At 40.9% G+C, this 21,950-nt stretch overlaps 1 protein-coding gene across 1 annotated transcript in view; it reads left to right on the top strand.

Moving 5' to 3' along the window:
* The window catches only part of ROR1 (receptor tyrosine kinase like orphan receptor 1), a 404,583-nt gene that overhangs the window by 234,145 nt on the left and 148,488 nt on the right, over window positions 1-21,950 (top strand). The window contains exon 2 of the mRNA XM_017541538.2: window positions 7,139-7,210. Within this exon, the coding sequence (XP_017397027.1) occupies window positions 7,139-7,210 (72 nt within the window). The remainder of the gene's footprint in view (window positions 1-7,138; window positions 7,211-21,950) is intronic.

The following is a 21,950-nucleotide window of genomic DNA, read 5'->3' as shown; positions in this document are numbered from 1 at the left end:
AGAAGCCTATGCATGGATCCATGACAGTTTATTTGTAACAGCCAGAAAATGGAAACCACCAAATGTTTGCAGCGAATGGTTAAAGTGTGGCATGCCCATACAATGGAATACTACACAGCAATAAAAGCAAACAGTTGATACATGCAACAAAGTAGATGACTTTCAAGGGCATTTTGCTGAGTGAAAGAAGCCAGTTTTAAAAGGTCACATACTAAATGAGTCTGTTTATACAACATTCCTGAAATAACAAAATTATAGCAGTGGAGAACAGATTAGTGGTTGCCAGTGGTCCGGAATGGTTGGGAGGAGGGAGATGGCTAGGGCTGCAAAGGGGTTGCATATGGGAAACCTTTGTGGTGATGAAATAGTTTTATCTTCACCGTGGTAGTGCTTACTCGAATCTACACTTGCAATGAAATGGCAGAAGTATATACACATATTCTAACAATGTCAAATTCCTGGCTTTGATACTATACCATAATTCTGTGAGCTGTAACTGTTGGGAGACACTGGGTGAAGGGCATGCAGAATCTCTCAGGTCTTTACACACTCTTTTCATGTCTTATGGAGATGTTTCCCCCAACCCTACCTAAGCCCTGAATGGACTAGCAGCTTCTCTGAACTACTGGGAGAAGTAGTTCCAGCCCCTTCCCACAGGTGGGGCAGCTCTCCCAGGCTCTAGTAAAGGGTGTAGGCAGGGAGCTCAGATTTTGCTCTGGCTTAGGGCTACATCTTGGATTATTAAATGAACATTAAAACTGCAGCCCTCAGTCCACAGGGCCTATATTCATAGGCACCTTCAGCATCGGCCTCCACTTTCTAGTATCCCTTTTGGCACCAAAAATTTCCTTTTCTTTCCATCTCAGCTATGCATCATATTTCCTTGTGACGTTTTATTCAGTAGTCTTCATGATTTTAGCGTTTGTGTGGGGGAGGGGTGGCTAGGCTACAGAGCAGTTGTTTCTGCCAGGTCTTATTATTAACCCCATCACACTGTTCATAATTGCCTGTTTGGGGCCATGTACTGCTCTCCCACCAGACTGTAAGGATTTAGAAGGTTTTAGGGACCAGTTTGAGCTTTTTCATCTGAGTTCTTACACATAGAAAGCGCTAATACATATGCATATATAATAAACGAATGAGTGAATCTCTATAGTTCCGTGGAAGAGAGCCCAAGTATGATAGTTTTCAAGAATACAGACTATTTTTACTTTAAACATGTGTGTCATTGTGGTGCTTTTTGTAGCATAGTTTCTTTGAATACAAGAACTTCACCTGATCTATAAGATGACTTATCTCTGAGCACAAGCAGAGGCTTTTTGGCAAAACCTAGGCACTTTTTCTGTCCTTTTTTTTTTCTTTCTCTTTTTCTGCAGGTCTCACTTTATAAAAATACAAATAATAGTACAAATTTTGGTATATTATGAATTTTTCTTCAACAAAGTTATGGCTTCATCACATATATAATAATTATGCTGATTATAAAGTAATTACATGGTTAAAAGATGACTTCATACTGCAATATCAGTAGTGTGACTGGGTAATTGAGCAGGGGTTTAAGGTTGCAAGATTGTGTCATCTTCTTTCTTTCTGACTATATTGATAACTTTATTTAGAGATTACATCAAAAATCTAAATATGAGGTCACTGAGGACCAGAAGATCCTTGTAGACATTGAGCATAACACTTTCCACTCCTGATTATCCCGTATGGGATGAAGAAAACTCCAAATTTTCTGTCTCCTCATTAAGTCAGCTGAGTCCCTAGTGTGGAGAGGACCCCTCCCTCAGGACCCTGGATGTGGGGCAATTGTGAGCCTAGGGCTAGAGCATGAGTCAGGCTGACTAACCCCCTTGCACTGTTGGGGAATGTAATCTGCCTGCCCTTTCAAGTTACAGCAGACTCTTACTTTTTTAAACAGGTGCCTTTGGTTAACGTGATTTACCTGGCTATGGGCTTCTCCACTGAGGCACTAGAGAGAGGAAGGAAACAGGGCTAAGAGCCTTCACCAAACAATGTCTAAAGTATCACCGAAAACCATCAGTCTCAAAGCCATCAGCATCTGCCTCTTTTCTGACCACTCTCCAAGGATCACAAGTGGAGGCCTTTTACCATAGGAAGAAAGTGTGCTCCTTTTATGTGACTGACCCTGGCTGCTTAGAAATTCCTAGAGTGCCTCTCAAAGCTCTGCCTCTGAGGATACATACCACATCTTAGGGCTATAGACAGCAGAACATGCAGCTCAGTGAGAAGTCAGCATGTATTTCCTTTTGAGCCACCTCTAGGGCCTGGTCCTATCTTAGAATTTCTGTGATTTTGGCAAAGGCACTTCCCTACCAGGGGCCTAACTTGCTTCATCTGAAAAATGAGGAGATTGTATGACATAATGTTTTTAAAAAATCATTTAAAACATTGGAGCATTTTCTACAGTACCTGTAAACACAACAATATATGGAATAGATAAAAGTAGAGTTGTTCCTTTTGAAGGAGGGTCTAGAACTTTGTATTCTTGTCCTCGAGAACCCCAAATCCTCTTATGTTCCTCTATAAATGGCTCCAAAAAATCCTGTGGATTCAAAGAATATAATTTGATAAATAAGTCCTGGCCCTTGAGGGCCCACTCAGGTATAACATTCTAGGACTCAGTGAGTGGTCAAGAAAGGCGCTGGGGTAGCCACTTGCTTCTCTTGCACTCAGGCTTTGCAGCTACTGGGCTGGCTGCTAGTCTTGTGAGTATGTGTGTGCCTGAGTAACCTCACGCATCACTGAATCAGGGATACAGGATGTGGCATGGCTGGGAGCTTCTTGGAAGGGCTTCCACATCCTGTGAACGTTGGGTCTCTACCTGCCAACTGCTGAGATGAACCAGTAATCCTTTCAGAGAGCACAGGCTTTTATCAATGAGGAGGATTCAAGGCTTATTTTTTCCTTCCTTCCAAATAACACTCCCACTGTTGAGGCCTAAATACCAAAACCTTATGATTTGCAGAATCAGTGCCAAAAAGTCAATCCTCTGAGAAACTGCAAAGATAATAGCTCCTATTGATCAAATCGGGAGGAGAATAGCTTTTGAGATTTGCCCTCCTAAAAGAGGTCGAGAAAGATAAGGGCTGGAGTTTTCTAAAACGAGCTTGGTTTGCTCAAACTGGTTAAAACCATATAAAAACACTATGTTCTTAGAGAACTGGTGACTGATTCAGGAAAACCTCACAAAATGAAAAGATTGGCTTGGATTAGTGAGGCATGTGAAATGCAGTGTCTTTCTAAGAGCATGGTAAATGCGCTATTTCAAATACAGACAGTGACTTAGTAGCTAACCAAGTACATCCATGCAGAGGATGACCACTGTCTACCTTACCTGACAAACGAGAGCTTTGAAAGCCCTTGAGTCTCTCTATGCTGGATACTGTAAAGGAGCCTTTTGATTGATTATTTAATTTAATCATTACCTTAGTCCTTTGAGATGGCTTTTGTTGTCCCCAATTTATAGGTAAGAAAATAGTTAAATGATGTTCAGTAACTTTCTCATGATCACAAAATTAATAAGTGGCAGATAGTAGTATTAAAATTTAGATGTGTGTTTCCATTAAATATTTTACTGTCTTCTAAATGGCACATACACATTTGCTATTACCATAATGCTTTTGGTAAAGAGAGGCTACTAGGCTAGTGGTAAATATATGTGGAAATGCTTTTGCCAATGGTGAGGCGAATAGGAATCCATCAGTGGAGATCCTACAGGTTCAAAACTGGTGGCCATGTCTCTCTCCGAAGCCACTGCTGGTCATGGAATTGATGTAGTTCAAGCTGAGAGTGCTTGATTTTCTCACTTAAACTTCACTTTTCCTTTCAGTGAAGAAGAAAAAAAAAGATTATTAAAAATTACTTTGTGAGGGGAGATTATTCATATTCAACTTTCCACATAAAATAATTAGCCTTTATTTTTTAAAAATATAGCCTTGGAAGATAATATTTTTCAGGGAAGTTATTCATATTTTAAAGTATTTTATCTGTTTTCATTATCATTTTATCTGAGAAGCTGGACACAGGATTATCTAAAGGAATGGATCTTGAGGATGGGAACAAAATTCCTCAGAATCAGCACAATCACTTAATGAGCTTGCAAACTGAAATTATCTTCACTGAAGCCCAAGAACTGAGTGGTAATTAGTGTCCAGGGACACATGGGGAACAATTTCACTGTTAGTGGTGCCAAGAATCTATTCATTTGTCATCGGTCCCAAATTATATTCAATCAGCAATTCAACTCGGCTTGGAAAAACCAAGAGACCTATAGCTAACTGTCTATAAAATTAACACTGTAAAATGAAACCTATATTTCTGGAAGTTTCACTGTGAGCAGCAGTAAGATGAAGCTATGAAAATATTGCATGTAAATGCTGTCAAGGTCCGTCTTAATCCCACCACTTTCCAACCTGTGCTCCTTTGCCTGAAAAGCCACCTTGGCTGCTGAGCTTCTATTCCCAAGCTCCCTGAAGTCTGGGTGTTGGAGTGTTTGATGAGCCTTTTTCATAGGTGAACCACAGTAGTCTATAATACTTCAAACAAGGGCTGTCATTATTGAAAGAGCCAAAGTGGGTGGCAGCAGCATGGGGCTTAGAGTGGAGTTGAGGTTGGAGTCATCTGTGGAGGGCCCTGAAATGTACACAATTAGCTCTTCCTGGGGAAATCACCTGCATGAAATACCTATTCCCCAAACAGCGGGTTGATAGCAGAAGCACTGCTTTCTACTAAGCATTTCCCCTACTTGGATAAAATTTTCTTTTTGTCTTCATATTTTATAATTAAGATCCCTGCCATACTGCCTATCTGACTCCTGTTCCCCTTAAAAGAGTCTGTGCTATTTTTAGCTCAAGACATTGGAGGAAATCAGGGCCATTGCAGGTGGGAGGGTATGCGTGATTCATTTACTTCCTTCCCACCTGCTTCTAGGACCAGGAAAGAGGTAAGCCAAGGAGGTCTGCAAAAACCAAACAATCCTTTTGTCTCTGCTGTGGCAGGGAGATAAACTAGAAGTATACCTTTGCAAGGTCTCAGTGGGTCAACATCCTTTTCTTGTTCAAGCGCAGTCAGTGATGATAACATGGTCATTTGGCAGACAATCACCATCAGTAAATATGGAAATACAGAAAATATGCTTATCTCTGTGAAAAGGTAAAGCCAGAGGTAAGGTGAAAAAACAAGTCAGGTTTCCCAGGCTTGAATACTGGTCAGCACGGGCTGCCAGAAGGTGTGGCATGCTAGAGTCAGACAGACCTGGGTTTGAAGTGCAGTTCTGCCACTTATTAAAGTTCATCCTGCATTCCACCTCAGACCCATTTTTAGTGGCTACCTAGAGCACTGTGCTTAAAGGACTCTATGACAGATCCCAGGCCTAACAGGCAAATAGAGCCATAATGATTACAGATGCAGCACTGGATTGAAGTGGGAGGGATTGACAATTTATATGCCTTATATCTAATGACCTGAGTCCTCCAAGATCCTATCCAGCCCTAATATTCTCTAATGTTCTCTCTCTGTGTGTGTAGACATAACCTAAGGGGAGGTCAGTGTAACCCCATTACAGTATATTAATAGCATGGCTTAAATTTTCAAAAAACAAAAACAACAACACACATTATTTGTATATTACAGTCTATTGTTAAGGAATTTTGACAGCCCATAAGTACTTCTAACAGTCCATAAGTACTTCATAGTGTATTATGTCCTTTAGATTATTGATTTGTATGTTTGCTTTAATTTATGATGATTTGGAAAATTATCTTTTAAGTTTAGTTACCACAAATAACTCTTTCTATTCAAATACTTAGCTTTCGTTTGTCTTGACCTAACGTTCCAATGTAGAGAAACTAATTTCTCTATTCATAGAAATGCTACCAATTCCAAACACAACTAATGAAATTAGTTACAGGAGCAACATTGTTCTTCAATAGGAAGGCTATTAAATGTATTTGTCTAAGACAGGCCTTTCAGCCAGAAAAGGAGTTTATGTTTGGTAATATGTGGTCATTTCTGCAGATTTGTTTTCTTGTTAAGGTAGTATTTTGGGGGTGAAGTGTATTTTGCTCTTGTTCTTTTTTTTTTTTTAATTTCCATTTTTATTTTAGATTCAGAGGATACATGTGCAGGCTTGTTGCAAGGGTATATTGCATGATGCTGAGGTGTGGGCTTCTGTTTATCCCGTCACCCACATAGTGAACATAGTACCCAATAGGTAGTTTAACCCTTGCTCCCCTCCCTCTACCCTTTTATCATTCCCAGTGCCTATTGCTCCTATCATTATACCTATGGTATCCAAGATTTTGCTCCCACTTATAAGCGAGAACACTTGATATCTGATTTTCTGCTTCTGCGTTAATTCACTTAGCCTAATGGCCTCCATCTTTATCCATGTTGCTACAAAGAACATGATTTCATTATTTTTATGGCTGCATAGTATTCCATGGTGTATATGTACCACATTCTCTTCATCCAGCCGCCTGTTGATGGGCACCTAGGTTGATTCCATGTCTTGGCTGTTGTGAACAGTGCTGTGTTGAACATACAGCTGCAGGTGTCTTTCTGGTAGAATATTTTCTTTTGGTTATATACCTTGTAATGTGATTGCTGGGTTAAACAGTAGTTCTATGTTTAGCTCTTTGAGAAATCTCCAAACTGCTTTCCACAGTGGTGGAACCAATTTACATTCCCCAGCAATGTATTAGCATTCCCTTTTCTCTGCATCCTTGCCAGCACATTATTTGTTGACTTTTTAATAATAGCCATTCTGACTGATGTGAGATGATATCTCATTGTAGTTCTGATTTGCATTTCTCTGATGGTAAGTGATGTTGAGAAGGTTAATGTAATGTTTCACGTTTTAATTTTCAAGCCAGGGTTTTGAAGTAAAAACCTTCAGATCTGGCCCATAGCTTGTTCATTTGGATGACCCCTAAAATGCAGGCGCCTCTACTGGCACCCAGAGTCACCATTCCAGTCTAATAAGCTATGGGATTGTTGTGGTCTCTCTCCAAAGGCAGGCCCTTTGGAACTCTCCTGTAATGCTTCTAACAGCCCATAAGTTACTATATTTAATATTGCCCTTGTCTTTTTCCCTTCCCTTCTTTTTCTTTTTCAGAAACAGAGCTGTCAGTCACTGCTGAGTTAGTGCCTACCTCATCATGGAACATTTCAAGTGAACTCGACAAAGGTACACAGTGGGGGCACAAGGGGAGGTGAGGAGGGAGGCGTGAAACTCTGGTTTTAATCCTGGTATGACCTTCTTTGAAATCAGCTGTTTTCAGATCACTGAAAGGAGGTGGGGGCCAAAATAAATCCCCAGCTTACTTTGTCATCATTTAACATTTAATTACTTGGGATTCTATTATTTCTGGATATTTTCTTCCCCCTTGTTCCTTTCTCTTCTTCCTCTAAAATGTTCCACATGGTAAAAATGCTTCAAGATGTGAAATAGGGTCGTTTCTGACCTTCCTGACACTACATCTAGTGTATCTTATTTAGGGGATTTGATTCAGCCTGAGCCAGGAGTGATCAGAGCTGTTTGCTTGGTGACCTTTCACAATTGGCATTTGATGTGCTTGCAGGGTTCAGGACTGAGTATCTGGAATGTTTGTAATTGCCTGTGCATACAGATGGCAGCTTCCTGTGTGCAGGTGGGGAACAGGTTTCTGCTAGGAGATTGTTGTTTAGCATTAATTAAGCCCCACCATATGCTAAGCATTGGCTATTTTATAGAGACCCTGTGTCCTGGAGTTGTACATCAGGACACATCCAAAGCCCCTGCAGTCTGGCTGAATCTACCTTTCCAGCCTTAGTTATCTTTATTCCCCGTTATGCATCTCCAGCCAAATTTTGATTTCTTCTTATATGTCCTGTGCTTTTCTGATTCTCTGCTTTCGTCTTTTCACCTGGATTGCCTTTCCTTCTTTGCCAATACCCATTCTCCCCCTTTTGCAGGATAACAAATTTCCTCTCCTTCAAGACCAAGGATAAATTTTACATTATCCACAGTCTTGTCTAATCTCTCCAGCAGGAAGTGGCCTTTCCCTCTTTGAAACTCCCATAGCTCCTTTCTCTGTTCTTCCCTTCACATTTGCTATATTATATTATGGTGATTTATATACCTGCCTATCTCACCCTTGAGCCTAGAATAGAAGTTCCTTGCAGGTGGGGTTTCTATTTTGCTTTTTTTGGGGGGAGGTCTCCATCACAAAATCTAGCACAAATTCTTATTCGTAAGAAATCCTCAATAAATATGTGTGGAATAATGCGTCACATCTTACCTAGTGAGAAGCCATAGCCATACATATGTTGTTGCAAATACATTCAGCAAACTTACCGAGTTGCTACTTTAGTTCAGGCATGATTCAAGGTTCTGAGATTATAGTGGTAAAAGGAGCTCAAAAGTCATTGTCATAAATGGTCTTTTATGATTAGCTCTGTATTGTCCACTGATATGGTTTGGCTGTGTTCCCACCCACATCTCATCTTGAGTTGTAGTTCCCATAATCCCCACATGTGTGGGAGGGACCAGGTGGAGATAACTGAATCATGGGGGTGGTTTTCCCCATCCTGTTCTCATGATAAAGAGTTAGTTCTCATGAGATGTGATGGTTTCATAAGGGGCTTCCCCCTTCACTGGGCTGGGCACTCATTCTCTCCCCTGCTACCCTATGAAGAGGTACCTTCTGCCATGATTTGTAAATTTTCTGTGGCCCCCCAGCTATGTAGAACTGTGAGTCAGTTAAACCTCTTTCCTTTATAAATTACTCAGTCTTGGGAAGTTCTTTATAGCAGCATAAGAACAACTAATACATCCACTAATACATTCACTGGAAGTTGTATTTCCTCTCTGAGAAGAGATAACTTTATTTTATAAAACAGCAATAGGTGAAGTTATTTTGCTGGTTATACTTTACTAGGCACTTTAGGATGGTGGAAATGAAATGAGATGTCTTTTCACCTTAAATCAAAGAACATTTAGAATAATTTTTTCTATTACCAAATTTGATCTGGACATTCTTTTTTTATTAGGTATGAAATTAGGTACTACATGTTATTCCTCTCTACCTCCAGCACCAAACACAATGCCTAGAAAGCAGTACATTTTCAACAAATATTTATAGAATATATTTAGTGGAAAAGAAGAAATAAAGGACCCTAAACATTAACTTACTACCTGCTCTGTGCCAGGGACTGTGCTGGGTGCTGTTATGTGAACTTATTCTGCAAGTTCCTTATGGTGCCAAAAGAAAAATTTTATCATTGCACATTGCATGTTAGTGATCAGATGCCAGTTATGGCAAAAGAAAGGCATCAATGCATGCTAAGAAAGGCAGCAGAGCCAGCAGTCTAGAACCCCACCTGCCAGACTTGGAATTTCTACCAGACCAGCATTGTAATTAGTAGTGGTTGCCCATCAAGAAGGAAGTAGTGTCTATAGTATGAACCTGCTGGCCAAAGGGAAGGATAAAGGTAAGCCCAAACTCCTTTGTTTGTTCAACACAGCCTTCCAGAGAGCATGGAAGGTGTGAGGCTTCCTGGAGGTGTGAGGTTGCTTGGCATTATCTTTCTGTAGAAGGTAATTAGTGTATATTCTTTAATTTCCAATTTGAATGAGAAAGAAAGAACATTCATTGGTCAAAAACTTATTGATTCCTACTCTGGTCTGGGAACTCTGTGAAAATTAGGATATAAATATAAATCAGACAACGGCCCCTGTCCTCCATGAACTCAGAGACTACTTGGAAAAACTGATAGCTAAATGCGTAATCAAAGCCTTCTGTCAATTTGATAGACTGAGCTTTCAAGAGACACTTTTTCCAATCACAGAGAGATCTAGTGAAATATACAATGAAGGAAAAAATAATCCATTGCTGGGCTGGTACACAAAGAGGTGAAATCCCTAGGCTCCAGAAATAAAGAACAAATTCAATACTAGAGCAATGATCAGTGAGTAGGAATTAAGCAAAAGATCCCATGAAAATCTGAAAACTATGTGTACTTCCTAGGGCCTGTAGTTTCACTATCCCATGGGGATAAGAGTTGGAGCCACAGGAGACAAACTCTCTGCATTAGGGTATGAGTGGAGAATGACTGGCCTAACTATGAAATAAGGAAAATTCTGCTGAGGATGTGATATGGAAATCTGTCAGGCACCCTGGGCCATTGGGATCACCCATGAGAAATCAAAACCTAGCCTGTACTACATGTGGGAATGGGGTTGGGGTTCTCAGGTATTGCACAAGCCACAAACCAAGAAGATAACATAAAAGCGTGGCTTGGAATTGATTAAACTAGGAGACACTGACAGCAGCAAACCTAAAACCAGCTCTTAAAAATGTCTCAGCATCCTCATGCATGAGGGTCTTCCACCAAAAACAAAATTTTAAAACTCAAAACTACAAAACGACAATGGCAAACTCTTGGCTGATGTTGGACGTACTTTAAAGAATTATAATGCCTACAAGAGAGGGGAAGAAAGCCACCATTAGCAAGCGTCAGCAGACAGAACACGTGGAAAAGTTCATACCTTAGAAACTAAAGACAGTGGACCAATTTGAGAGAGTATATGTGTTTAAAACATTTCATGGTGAAAAAGAATGTAGAAACCATGGGGCAAGTGCAAGATAAATGGCAAAAAAGGCATATTTCAAAAGAACTAAATAGACATTCTATAATTGAAGAATAGAGCTATGGATACAAGAAATTTATCAAATGGGCTTAAAGTGATACACTCAGATGAAGAAAAATACTGATCTGGGAGATAGATGTGAGATAATATGGTGGTTTAGAAAATGGACTTGAGCCAAGGTGACCGACTAGGTTTGAATCCTGACTCCACTACCTGTTTCCTGTGACTTTTGGCAAGCCACTCAACCTGTCTGTGCTTTGGTCTTCTCATTTGTAAGATGAGCTAATAAAAGCATCTACTGCACAGGGCTGTTGTGAAAATTCACCTGGCTAATAAATCTGATAAACTCTTTGAAGAGTAAGAAGTGAAATCTGTTTGGGTTAATACGGTTATCACTTTGGGCTTGATATTAAAATATCATGGGTACTTTGACAGTCTCGTAAGGCAGGCATATTTTAGGGTTGGGGCAGGTGTCTTAGAGTCTGATAAATCATCCTATTCTAGCCTTTTACACTTGAGTGTTCATTCATATAAGTGACATACTTCTTAGCTTGGCAACACAAAATATCTTACTAACAATTTTTACCCCTACTGACTCATCTTACTTTATCTTCAGTTCCCATACTTAATATTCCATTTATTTGAATAACCTGCCTCCAATTCCCTAAACATACCATTCTCTTTCCAGCCTCTATGCCTTTGTTCATGCAGCTTCCTCTGACTTCACTTGGCTAACTTCATTTGGCTAACTCTTTGTTCTTCACTTAGCTAACTCCTCTTTTACTTAAGTACACCTTGAACATTCCCTCCCTCTGTTTCCCCACAGTGTCCCTAATGGATGTGCTTTTGAATAACACAGACAGTATCCTTTCATTGGTGGACCTCCTGGAGAAAGAGATAGATGATTAACAAATCCTTCTATCAATCCCTTGGACCATGCTATCAACAGTGCCCCAAATTATGGGGTATCCTATTAGCCCATGTCTATTCTGTCTTCAGAATCCTTACCTCCCTATATTGAAATTATCTATTTCATGCCTGTCTCTTTAAAGTCAGGATTGGCCTTATCTATTGCCTAATACAGTGCAGTAAGTAACATGTAGTAGGAAACGTGGCATTAAATTATTTGAGTTCAAATCCCAGTTACGGTGTGTAAATGCCTACCAGGTGTGAGGCACTTGCTAAGCAGGTTGCATGCAGCATCTGAATTCACACCACCCTTTGCAATAGAAAAGATAGGCAACTGAGGCTCATTTGGGCTAAAGGATTTGAGGGGAAGTGCTAGGATTCCCACCAAGGCCTCAGGGCCGTGTCCAAGGACCATGTCCATGTGACAACCAAGTGCATTCATATCCCCTCCTCTTGTGGGGCAAGTGCCTTCACATGGAGAAGCAGTAAAATACAGTCCATCTCTTGGTGGGCTTTAGTGCCTTCCTCTTCACCCAGCTGCCCTGATCCACTTGTCAGTCCCACTGCAGCTCCCCAGCCACACTCAAGTCCCAGTGTTCTGTTAAATGAGCCCAGTCACTGGCATTAACCAGTTACCTGTCTATCCTTTCCAACAGGAAATGAAATTTAAAAGAGACAAGGCCACCCTGGAAGAGCTGCTGAAAGCTACTATTGATGGCTCGTGGGGGTAATTTCTGAAACAACCAAATACTACCTAAAATAAATGGATCTACAGGGGCTCAACTTCAGCTTCCCCATGAGAGTGCTGGGGGGGCGGTGGTGTGATGAGGGCCTCTTTCCCCTTCAACCATACTCAGTCACAAGAGGTCTCAGAGGCTCTCTATAGAAAGCCAAATGTTTCTTTTGGAGAAGGGACTGGAAATTGTTCCCATAGGCAGCAGAAAGGGAGGGAACCTACTACTTAAAAAAAATACTGAGGCTTGTTTCCAACTGCAAATAGTTCCCTGTGCTGACAGACTATATTTGGGGTTTTTTGAGCTGGTTTGCCTTTTTAAATGGCTTTCTTTACCAGGTTGGAGCTTTAGTGTGGAAGTGTGCAGTGTGGTTCTTATAAACATGGGCTCTAAAGTTACTGTGACTCTGAGCTTCCTTTTGCTTACCTGTGGATGGAGGTATATGTATCTATTACTGTATTAGTCCATTTTCATGCTGCAGATAAAGACATACCTGAGACTGGGAAGAAAAAGAGGTTAATGGACTTACATTTCCACATGAATGGGGAGGCCTCACAATCATGGCAGAAGGCAAACAGGAGCAAGTCAAGTCTCAGACGGATGGTGGCAGGCAAAGAGAGAGCTTGTATAGGGAAACTCCCATTTTTAAAACCATCAGATCTCGTGAGACTCATTCACTATTACAAGAACAGCACAAGAAAGACCTGCCCCCATAATTCAGTCACCTCCCACCAGGTTCCTTCCATGACACCTAGGAATGGTGGGAGACACACTCGAGATGAGATTTGGGTGGGTACACAGGCAATCCATATCAATGACCTAAGGTAGTTTTCCTAGCCAACTAGCATGTCTATGGGTTTCATGCCCATGTTGTAATATAATATCTGCTTGCATAGTCACAACAGACAGATACATCCTAGACTCAGCCCCCTGGCCTGCCTCTTCCCTCGAAGCTTCACCATCAAGGCTTATGACCAGGCTCTCTAGCTCAGAAGTGGTTGCTCCCTCTTGTCCCCACTCTGTTATTTGATTCATCCTTGGCACATCATCTATTTAAATGGTATTAGCTGGCCTATTGCTGAGAGCTTGATGCTTACCTGGCTAGAATGGAGTCGCTGAGTCATTTTGTTGTGCTTTTCATTGTAAATATTTGGAGCTCTGGGTTGAAGGTGGTAATGTGAGGACAGACTGGATCTTGCTTTGGGTCTTGGCACATGGCAAGCTGATGAACGGTCCTCCTAGGACTGCGGTGTCTGAGAGCTTATATCCATCCTTGTGTTCCATCTTTAAAACTGGTAGCTGGTTGGGGTCTTAAGCAACATCTTTCTAATATTGATAGCATCATTTTCTTTAAAGGCTGTCACCTTGCCGTGATCAACTACTAAAACACTTAAAGTCTCTCTAACCTCATATGGAAAATAGAGGAAGTGATACGGACTTGAAAGGGCTGGTGTATGAATTAAATAAAATACAAATCCCCATCACAGTCTCTAGCATACATAGGTGCTCGCTACCGGTAGTCCTCTTGACCGCCCCCTTCCCCCCAACTACCTTCTCATTCCCAAGGGGAGGACAGTGTGATTTGAAAAAATAGCACTTAACCAGGAACCTAGATTCTAGTTCCAGCTGAGCTCCATCACCAGGTCAATGACCTATTTAAGCTCTGGGCCTCTGGGTTTTCACCTGTTAAAAGGGAGGCATCAATCCTTGTCCTGGCTGCATTACCCATTATGAGACTTCAATGCTGTGTGACACTGTATAGTAGCCACTACCCACTTGTGTCTATTGAGAATGTGAAATGTGAGGGGGAGCATCAGTGTAAAACACACTGGATCTCAAGGCCTTAATATAAAAAAGAAAATATCTTACAATTTTTACATTGATTACATGTTGAAATGATATTTGCATATATTGAATTAGTAAAATACATTAAAATTAATTTATAATACCTGGTCCTTTTTAATGTGCCTACTAGACAGTTTAAAATTACAAATATCACTTACATTTGTGGCTCACAATATATTTCCATGAGATAACCCTGCTCTCAGGAAACAGTAGGTGAAACCTTAGGTAAATCTAACCTGTGTTTCCTCCTTGCAGCATAAAGAAATGCTTCTACATATAAAGATTTTATGTGTAAGGGATTATCATTGCTGATTATAGTCTCATCACTATTACAACTAAATTACAAATTGACCACTAATGTGATTAGGGAAAGGCAATATCTGGAGTAATTTCCCACCTGTGGAGAAAAATATTGTGGGTTAAAAGCCCAAAAACGCATAGGAATTTTTTTTTCTTTTGTGACAAGATCTTATTCTGTTGCCCAGGCTGGATTGCAGTGATGTGATCATGACTCACTGCAGCCTCCATCTCTCAGTCTCAAGTGATCCTCCCACTTCAGCCTCCCAAGTCACTGGGACACAGGTGCACCCCACCATGCTCAGTTAATTTTTGTATTTTTTGTAGAGACGGGGCCTTACCATGTTTCCCAGGCTTGCCGTGTTGAACTCCTAGGGTCAAGCGATCTGCTCCCTCGGCCTCCCAAAGTGCTGGGATTACAGGCATGAGCCATTGCACCCAGCCAGGAACACCTTCCTAATAGGAGAGGAGGGATTCAGATATACATGGGGAGCGTCTTGCCTGCCGTATATTTCCTGCATCCCTTGCTGGCAACCAGTTCTTACTCCCTTCGCTTATACCCAGCGTAGAAGCATGAGACATAGAAATCAGTTCCCCTTCAGCCAAGCAGCTCTCTCTCCGACCCGTGTTAATCCTCTTTACTTGACAAGTCTATTCATTTTAGGGAAAGGCACTGGCAAGATGAGGGATATGGAATTCTATCAGGAAATGGAGGGAAAGTGACCGTTTATAGTCCATCTCGATTCTTTAAAACCTGCTCAAAGCGGAGAGATTTGCCATCAGCTCCCCTGCCAACCAGCCATCACTGAACCAGAAAGAGCCTTTCTCACCATGTAAGGGTCTTTCCAGCCAGTTATTCCAGCTCTTGGCACCCAGTTCCTCCCATCATTCCTCACCTCCCCATCTGCACTGTCATGGGGCATTCAACCTAGAGGAACAAGGCCCTGAGGGTGCTCTGCAGATGGCTGTGTGAGCCACACAGAACCCCACCTCCATCCTCCCAGCAACCGCTGCCCCAGCCCAAGCAGGCGAGCAACCGAGAAAGCTTGGAAGTGTTTATGCTTTCATTTTCACCATTTAGAAAGAGGAGAAAGCTTATCTACCTTCTGTCTTGGGTCTCGGATTCCTTACTCCCTTGGTACTATTTTCAGTAGTTCCTGGCTAAGACAAGGCACATTTTTGGACTCATAAATAATAAGGCAGCCACAGAGAAAGAGTGTCTGGATTTTTCCCAGGCTGTCTTTTCCTTGCCTGTGTGTCTTTGAGTTTGCATTTAAGCCTGTCGCCTCCTGTTGCACCCACTTCACAAATGACTTTAGAATTTAGCCTCAAGTTACTTCCAGAAACCTGTGGACTGTGGTCCTGTTCACAGGGATCCTGGAAATCTTTTCTAGCCCTGGGCCCATGGCTTTGGCTAACCTTATCTAAAGACTTGCTGGGACTTTTGGACTTAAAAGATCCACTTGGCTAAAGGAAGGGAAATGGAGATCATACAAAGTGCTTTACCATGGGGCTCCTGCCTCAGTTTCCTGCTTCTCTTTCTCCACCCTTACTTTGTTATGCTCTAAAATCAAACTGTTCATTGTTCCTCATCCTATTTCAAGCATTTGTGCAAACCTTACTGTTTGCTGTGATGAGAACACCCTCCCCCCAGCCTTTTGTCATTGTTAAAGACCCAACTCAGACTTCACCACTTCCAAGAAGCCTTCCCTGACTCCACCTTCTCCCACTGGTGATCACACCTTGTTCCTCCCCATGCCAGGTGATGCTTCTTTGCATGTATGTTCTTCTTCTCCCCATTCTTCTTTCCTCGTATAAGAAATATTATTGAAGACCTTCCTCGTTTCAAGCAAGGCCCTCATGGGTCTCTGATTCAAACAGAAGGTGACTGGGAAAAGCAGTATGGAGAGGGCTTTGAGAGAAAAAAGAACAACATATCAAGCTGTGAACTTCTTGAGATCAGGCGTCACGTCTTCTTTATGCATCGTTATCTCTCCAACGTCGAATGCAGTTGTTTGAATAAAGAGAGAAATGAATGAGTGGTGAAAATTAGAACGCCGGAGCTGAAAGGTACTATAGAGTAGCTGTCCTTGAGATTTGATGGGTGTTTGAATCACTTAGCGAGACCCAGGTTCATTGAATCAGGCTAGACCCTATTCCTCTCCATTTTTACCATCTTCCAGGTGACTCTGATGCCCACTAAAGTTTGAGGACCAGTGATAGAGCAGTAATTCTTAACCTCAGCTGTAATTGGTATCACCTGGGGAATTTTAAAAACTACTAATGCCTAGGTCTGTTCTCCTCATCCCCTGATTTTTGTTTTATTGGTCTGGTGTGTATGCAGCCTGTCATTTGAGAGGTTTAAAAGGTCTTCAGGTGATTCTAGTTTGCAACAAAGTTTGAGAACCACTGCTTTAGAGTTCTTCCAGGCTAATCTGCCCTGTAGCTTGACTCTTTCCAAAATATTCTAACAAGTGAGTAATACACGATTGGTGCTTGGCACTTTGTTAATATCTGTCCTCAATTTTCTGAGGTAATATAGAAAAGACCTGGGCTTAAAGTGAGAAGTCCTTGGTTTATATTTAAGCTCTGTGGCTAACTCTAGATTCTTGAATATTGAGATCTGTTTTTTTTTTTCCATCTGTAAAATGGAGAGAATACCAGCTTTCCAGGATTGTTGTAAGTAAAGAATGCAACGACATATGTGAGACAGCTGAGCACAAGCCCCAGCACTGATGAAATAAATATGGAGAAGGGTAGATAGTGACATTGATGTATTTTTTAAAAATATCTGAATGTGTTGGCATAACTCCATCACTTTTTCCTTATGGACATCGGGAGTAACACCTCCCTTTCTCATGAAATAATACCAGTTATTAATAGCTACCATCTATTGAGGGCTTTTGATATGCCAAGAACCATTTTAAGTGATTTACATGGATCGTCACATTTAATCCTCATAATAATCCTGAGATATGGTGAAAATTCACAGATGAAAAACTGAGCCTTAGAGAAAAGTTGAATTTTGAATAGTAACCTCCTGCCCACAAAAGATATGTCCGTGTCCTGAATTATGGAACCTATGAATTTTTCTGTATTTGGAAAAGGGGTGTTTGCACATGTAATTAAATTAAGGATCTTGAGATGAGATCATCGGTATTATTCCCAGGGGCCTAAATGCCTACAAGTGTCCTTATAAGACAGAGACTCAGGGAGATTTTAGACCCGCAGAGGAGGAAGCACTGTGAAAATGAAAGCAAAGATTCCAGTGATGCAGCCACAAGCTCAAGAATGCCAGGGTAGCAGCCCTCAGAAACTAAGAGACAAAAAATGAATTCCACTCCAGGGCCCCCAGAAAGAGTGTGGCCCTACTGGGTCTTGTACATCTAGCCTCCAGAAATGTGAAAGAATAAATTCCTGTTGTTTTAAGCCACTAAGTTTGTGATAATTTGTTACAGCAACATTAGGAAACTCAGAGAGATTTAAGCAACTTGCCCTAAGTCACAAAGCTGTGAACCCAGAATTCAAACCCATGTTCTTAACCAGTATATTATATTGTCTGTAAGCTGAATTGAATTTGTCATCAAATGTCTTTGATTCATTTATTCAACAAATGTTTATTCCATGCCTACCATGGACAAGGCCTGTACTGGCTGAAGATACAGTAAGGAAAAAGAAACATTCTTGCCTTTGCATACTCTGCAATTTAGTGGAAGAGCAAAACTTTCAGCAAGTACTTTCACATACACAGAAATACTGAAAGTCATTTAATTCCAGCAGTGATAGATGCTGCAAAGGAGATGAATGAAAAAAATAAGATGTATCCTGGGATATAGTATCAGATCCAGCTGAGGTAGGCCCAGCTAATGGCTGAGGTAGGGGTCAGCTCTTTATTCCCTCTGGCCTGTTTCCTGAGGAATTGAGGGCCTACAGCTCCACTTCAGCCCTCCTGAGCTTGCAGAAGTTGGTCCACAAACAGGGCAAGTCCATTATTTGCAGAAAAAGACCCACAAAAGAAGAAAGGCAGTAAAGAGCTTGGCAGACAGCGAGCTCTGCAACGCGTTGCAGACATTATTGTGAGGCAGTGGAGTGTGTGGAAACTTCTTTTACACAAACTTAGAAAATCTTGCCTTCCTGTACCAAGCAAGATTTCCTGTAGGGCCATGAGAAGCTCACTAATTATCTCTTTAGTTCCAAGTTATATTACTTCAGGGAAGTTTCTGACAAGGATTCATACTTAAGTATCTCTTTGTCTGGGTTTATTTTGTCAAATGCTTATTTGCTTTAAAAAAAAAAAAAATGCCCGAGTCTTAGCTGGTCTAGCAGTTTAGGAAGTTCAAATCCCCACATACCTCAGAGGCAGAGCTCCTAGTCTCTGCCTTGATTGCTGCAAATAACTTATTTTTTGGCCATTTTCAGCAAATGATTCCATTCTCTGTGAGCCCAAAGTCAGGCCTAACCAACACTGGCCATTGGACCATGGTTGTATAGAATTAAAATTGACCTACAAGAATTTTCTATCCATGACCTTTGGTTGTCTTCTGAACTCAGAAACCTAGATTCTTCCCAAAGATCCTTCCCAGGACTTTAATTTCAACCCCAATGTCCCCAGTAGTTACATTCATTTCTTCATTCAACAAGTATTTATTGAGTGCCAGCCATGTGGCAGGCACTGTGCTGAGGATACAGAGGTGAAAATACAAAATTTCTCTCTCAAAGAGCCTTGCTTTCTGGTGGAGTTAGCAAATCCCTGTGTGGGAAGTACTGTTATACCTGACACTTCCTGAGCACCATTTAATTTGCCATAAAAACTCTGCAAGGCACATACTATTATGTCCATTTCATAGACAGGAACACAAGTTCAAAGTAAAATGATTCAGCTAGTAAATGCAGAACCCAAATTCAAATCCAGGTTTTCCTGGCTACCAAGTCCATGTTTTCAATGACTACTTATTTCTAAAATAATAATCTGTGTATATAGGGAGGAAAGAAAGAAGGGGCTTAGAAGGCCTTTTGCTGGTAGGATATCCTTTCTGGAAGGGGATATTCTTGGTTCCCTTTAGGTGGTTTTTCTTATTTGTACTTTTTCTTTGATTTTTATATTTTCTTCAATAAATATCCTATACTTTTGTAGTCAGATAAAAAAAATAAGTAAAAGACATAAACATTTTAAAACTCATATATACCCCTAAGAATTGAAAACAGGTATCCAAACAAATGCAGGTATACACATAGTCATAGCTGTATTACTCACAGTAGCCAAAAGATGGAAGCAGTGTAAATGTCCATCCATGGAATGACTGGTAAACCAAGAATGGGACAGACATACGATGGAATATTACTTAGCCATAAAAATGAATGAAGTTCTGATACATGCCATAACATGGATAAATCTCAAAAATATTATGCTGAGTGAAAGAAGCCAGACCTAAAAGGCCACATGTATGATTTCATTCATGTGAAATATTCAGAAGAGATAAATGCGCAGAGGCAGATATTGGATTTGTTGCCAGGGGCTGGCTAGAGCGGGAAAAGGGAGCAACCACTTTATAGGAACAGACTTCCTTTTGGGCCACCAGATGTGTTTTCCAATTGGATAGAAATGGTGATTGTACAGCATTGTCAGTGTACCAAATGCCACTGAACTGTTCAGTTTAAAATAGTTAATTTTATGTTAAGTGAATTTTGCCAAAATAAAACAAAAATAAGAAAACTCTAAATAAACAAAACAGTCATCTTGAAGAGCTTTGGCCTTGCTATTCTTCTGTACTGCTGGGTCTCTGAATGCTACAAAAATAGCTTTAACATTGCAACACTAACTCTTTTTACTTAGTGCTAAAGCCCCAGTTTTGAGTAAGAGCTCTGGCATGTCCACTAATATAGTAACCCTGGGCCATTCACTAACCCTCTCTGGACTTCTTTGACCTCAGTTGTCATGCAAGGGTAAAAATGTCCACTGAAGTCACTCCCAGATCCTAATATGATAACACTGTGCTTTGTAAACTGTAAATTGACTTGAATATGTGTTTCTTTGTTTTTATGTCAAGAAACAGTAGGTGATCTGAAATTATCTCTGTTTACCAAGCATCTGTGTTAAAAGAACTGTGAGCATAAGGGGTAAGATCTTGGTAAAGGGTCTCTTTAGAGGCCATACTTTCTGTTGTTGTTGATATTGCTGTTTTTTGTTTGTGGGTGTTTTGGTTTTGTTTTTACTTTATAATAAAGTTATTCACGTAAAAAGGAATGTTTGGGGCTAGGAGAAATGTTGAGGTAATGGAAAACTCTAACAATAAGACCATACATTGAAAACAAGAGCTCAGGGAAAGCCTTTCTGCTGGTGACAGGCATTTTTCTGCAAAGAATTCCCAATAGGAATAAAATATTGTGATGATAGTTGAGTCAGACTTTTGTCCTGGAGCGCAGGCAAATCATAGGCAGACCTTGAGATACTGGCCTTGCAATGAGTGTCACTTTGGTGCCGAGTAACAGAAGGATGCTATCATCCTGCATCGAATCAGAGGAGCCCTGTAGCCCATCCCTGCAGTCCACCCAAACCAGTTAGACAGTGCCTTCTCAGCCCTCAGCAGCCCTCATCCTGCCCAGAGAGGAATTTGGAGAAGGCCAGGGGAAACCTTGAAAAACCACCTCAGCATCCACCCAAATGGCTTAGGTCCTCTTTCCCAGGGTCAGCTAAAGCAGGAGACTTCTATCAGGAAGATAGATGGCTCCCAGCAGCTCAGCAATTTTAAGGTAAGGTGGGCCTAATGGGTCACCTGTTCCATTTATTGCCCTTATCTTTAAATCTTTTTCTTACAAACAAACAAACAAACGAAAAACACTAGCCCTTGCAAAATCTAAACATATTTATTTATTGTAGAAAAATCTAGAAAATAAAATGAAGCCAAAATTATGTTACTGCTAACAGATATTCTTTTATTCTTTTAATTCTTTTAATTATGTTACTGCTAACAGATAATCTTTTAATTTTATGCATGTTTTATAGATATATTTACTGAAATGGAATCATATTGAAGCATTCTCTTTTGTAAACAACATTTGTTTCTTACCAACAATTTCACAAACATCATTCTGTGTCTCTGTCACCAGGCTGGAGTGCAGTGGCACGATCTGGGTTCACTGCAACCTCCACCTCCTGGGTTCAAGTGATTCCCCTGCCTCAGCCTCCCGAGTAGCTGGGACTATAGGTGCCACGCTCCGCTGATTTTTTGTATTTTAGTAGAGACGGAGTTTCACCATACTGGTGAGGATGGTCTCCATGTCCTGACCTCATGATCCACCTGCCTCGGCTTCCCAAAGTGCTGGGATTACGGGTGTGAGCCACTGTGCCTGGCCTAAACTTAGTTCTTATCTAAGACATTGATATGGCTGTTGACAGGAAAAGGATGTAGACAGAGCCTCCATCATGATGACACTTTGTCTTGTTGCCAGTATGGAGAACTGCCTCTCTTCTCTTACAAATGCATATAGTTTAGATCATGTTTTTAAAGTAA

The sequence above is a fragment of the Cebus imitator genome, unplaced genomic scaffold (assembly GCF_001604975.1).
Source record: "Cebus imitator isolate Cc_AM_T3 unplaced genomic scaffold, Cebus_imitator-1.0 Scaffold135, whole genome shotgun sequence".
Lineage (NCBI taxonomy): Eukaryota > Metazoa > Chordata > Mammalia > Primates > Cebidae > Cebus > Cebus imitator.
Note: the sequence above shows the minus strand (reverse complement) of the source record. Positions and strands in the feature narration are given on the sequence as shown.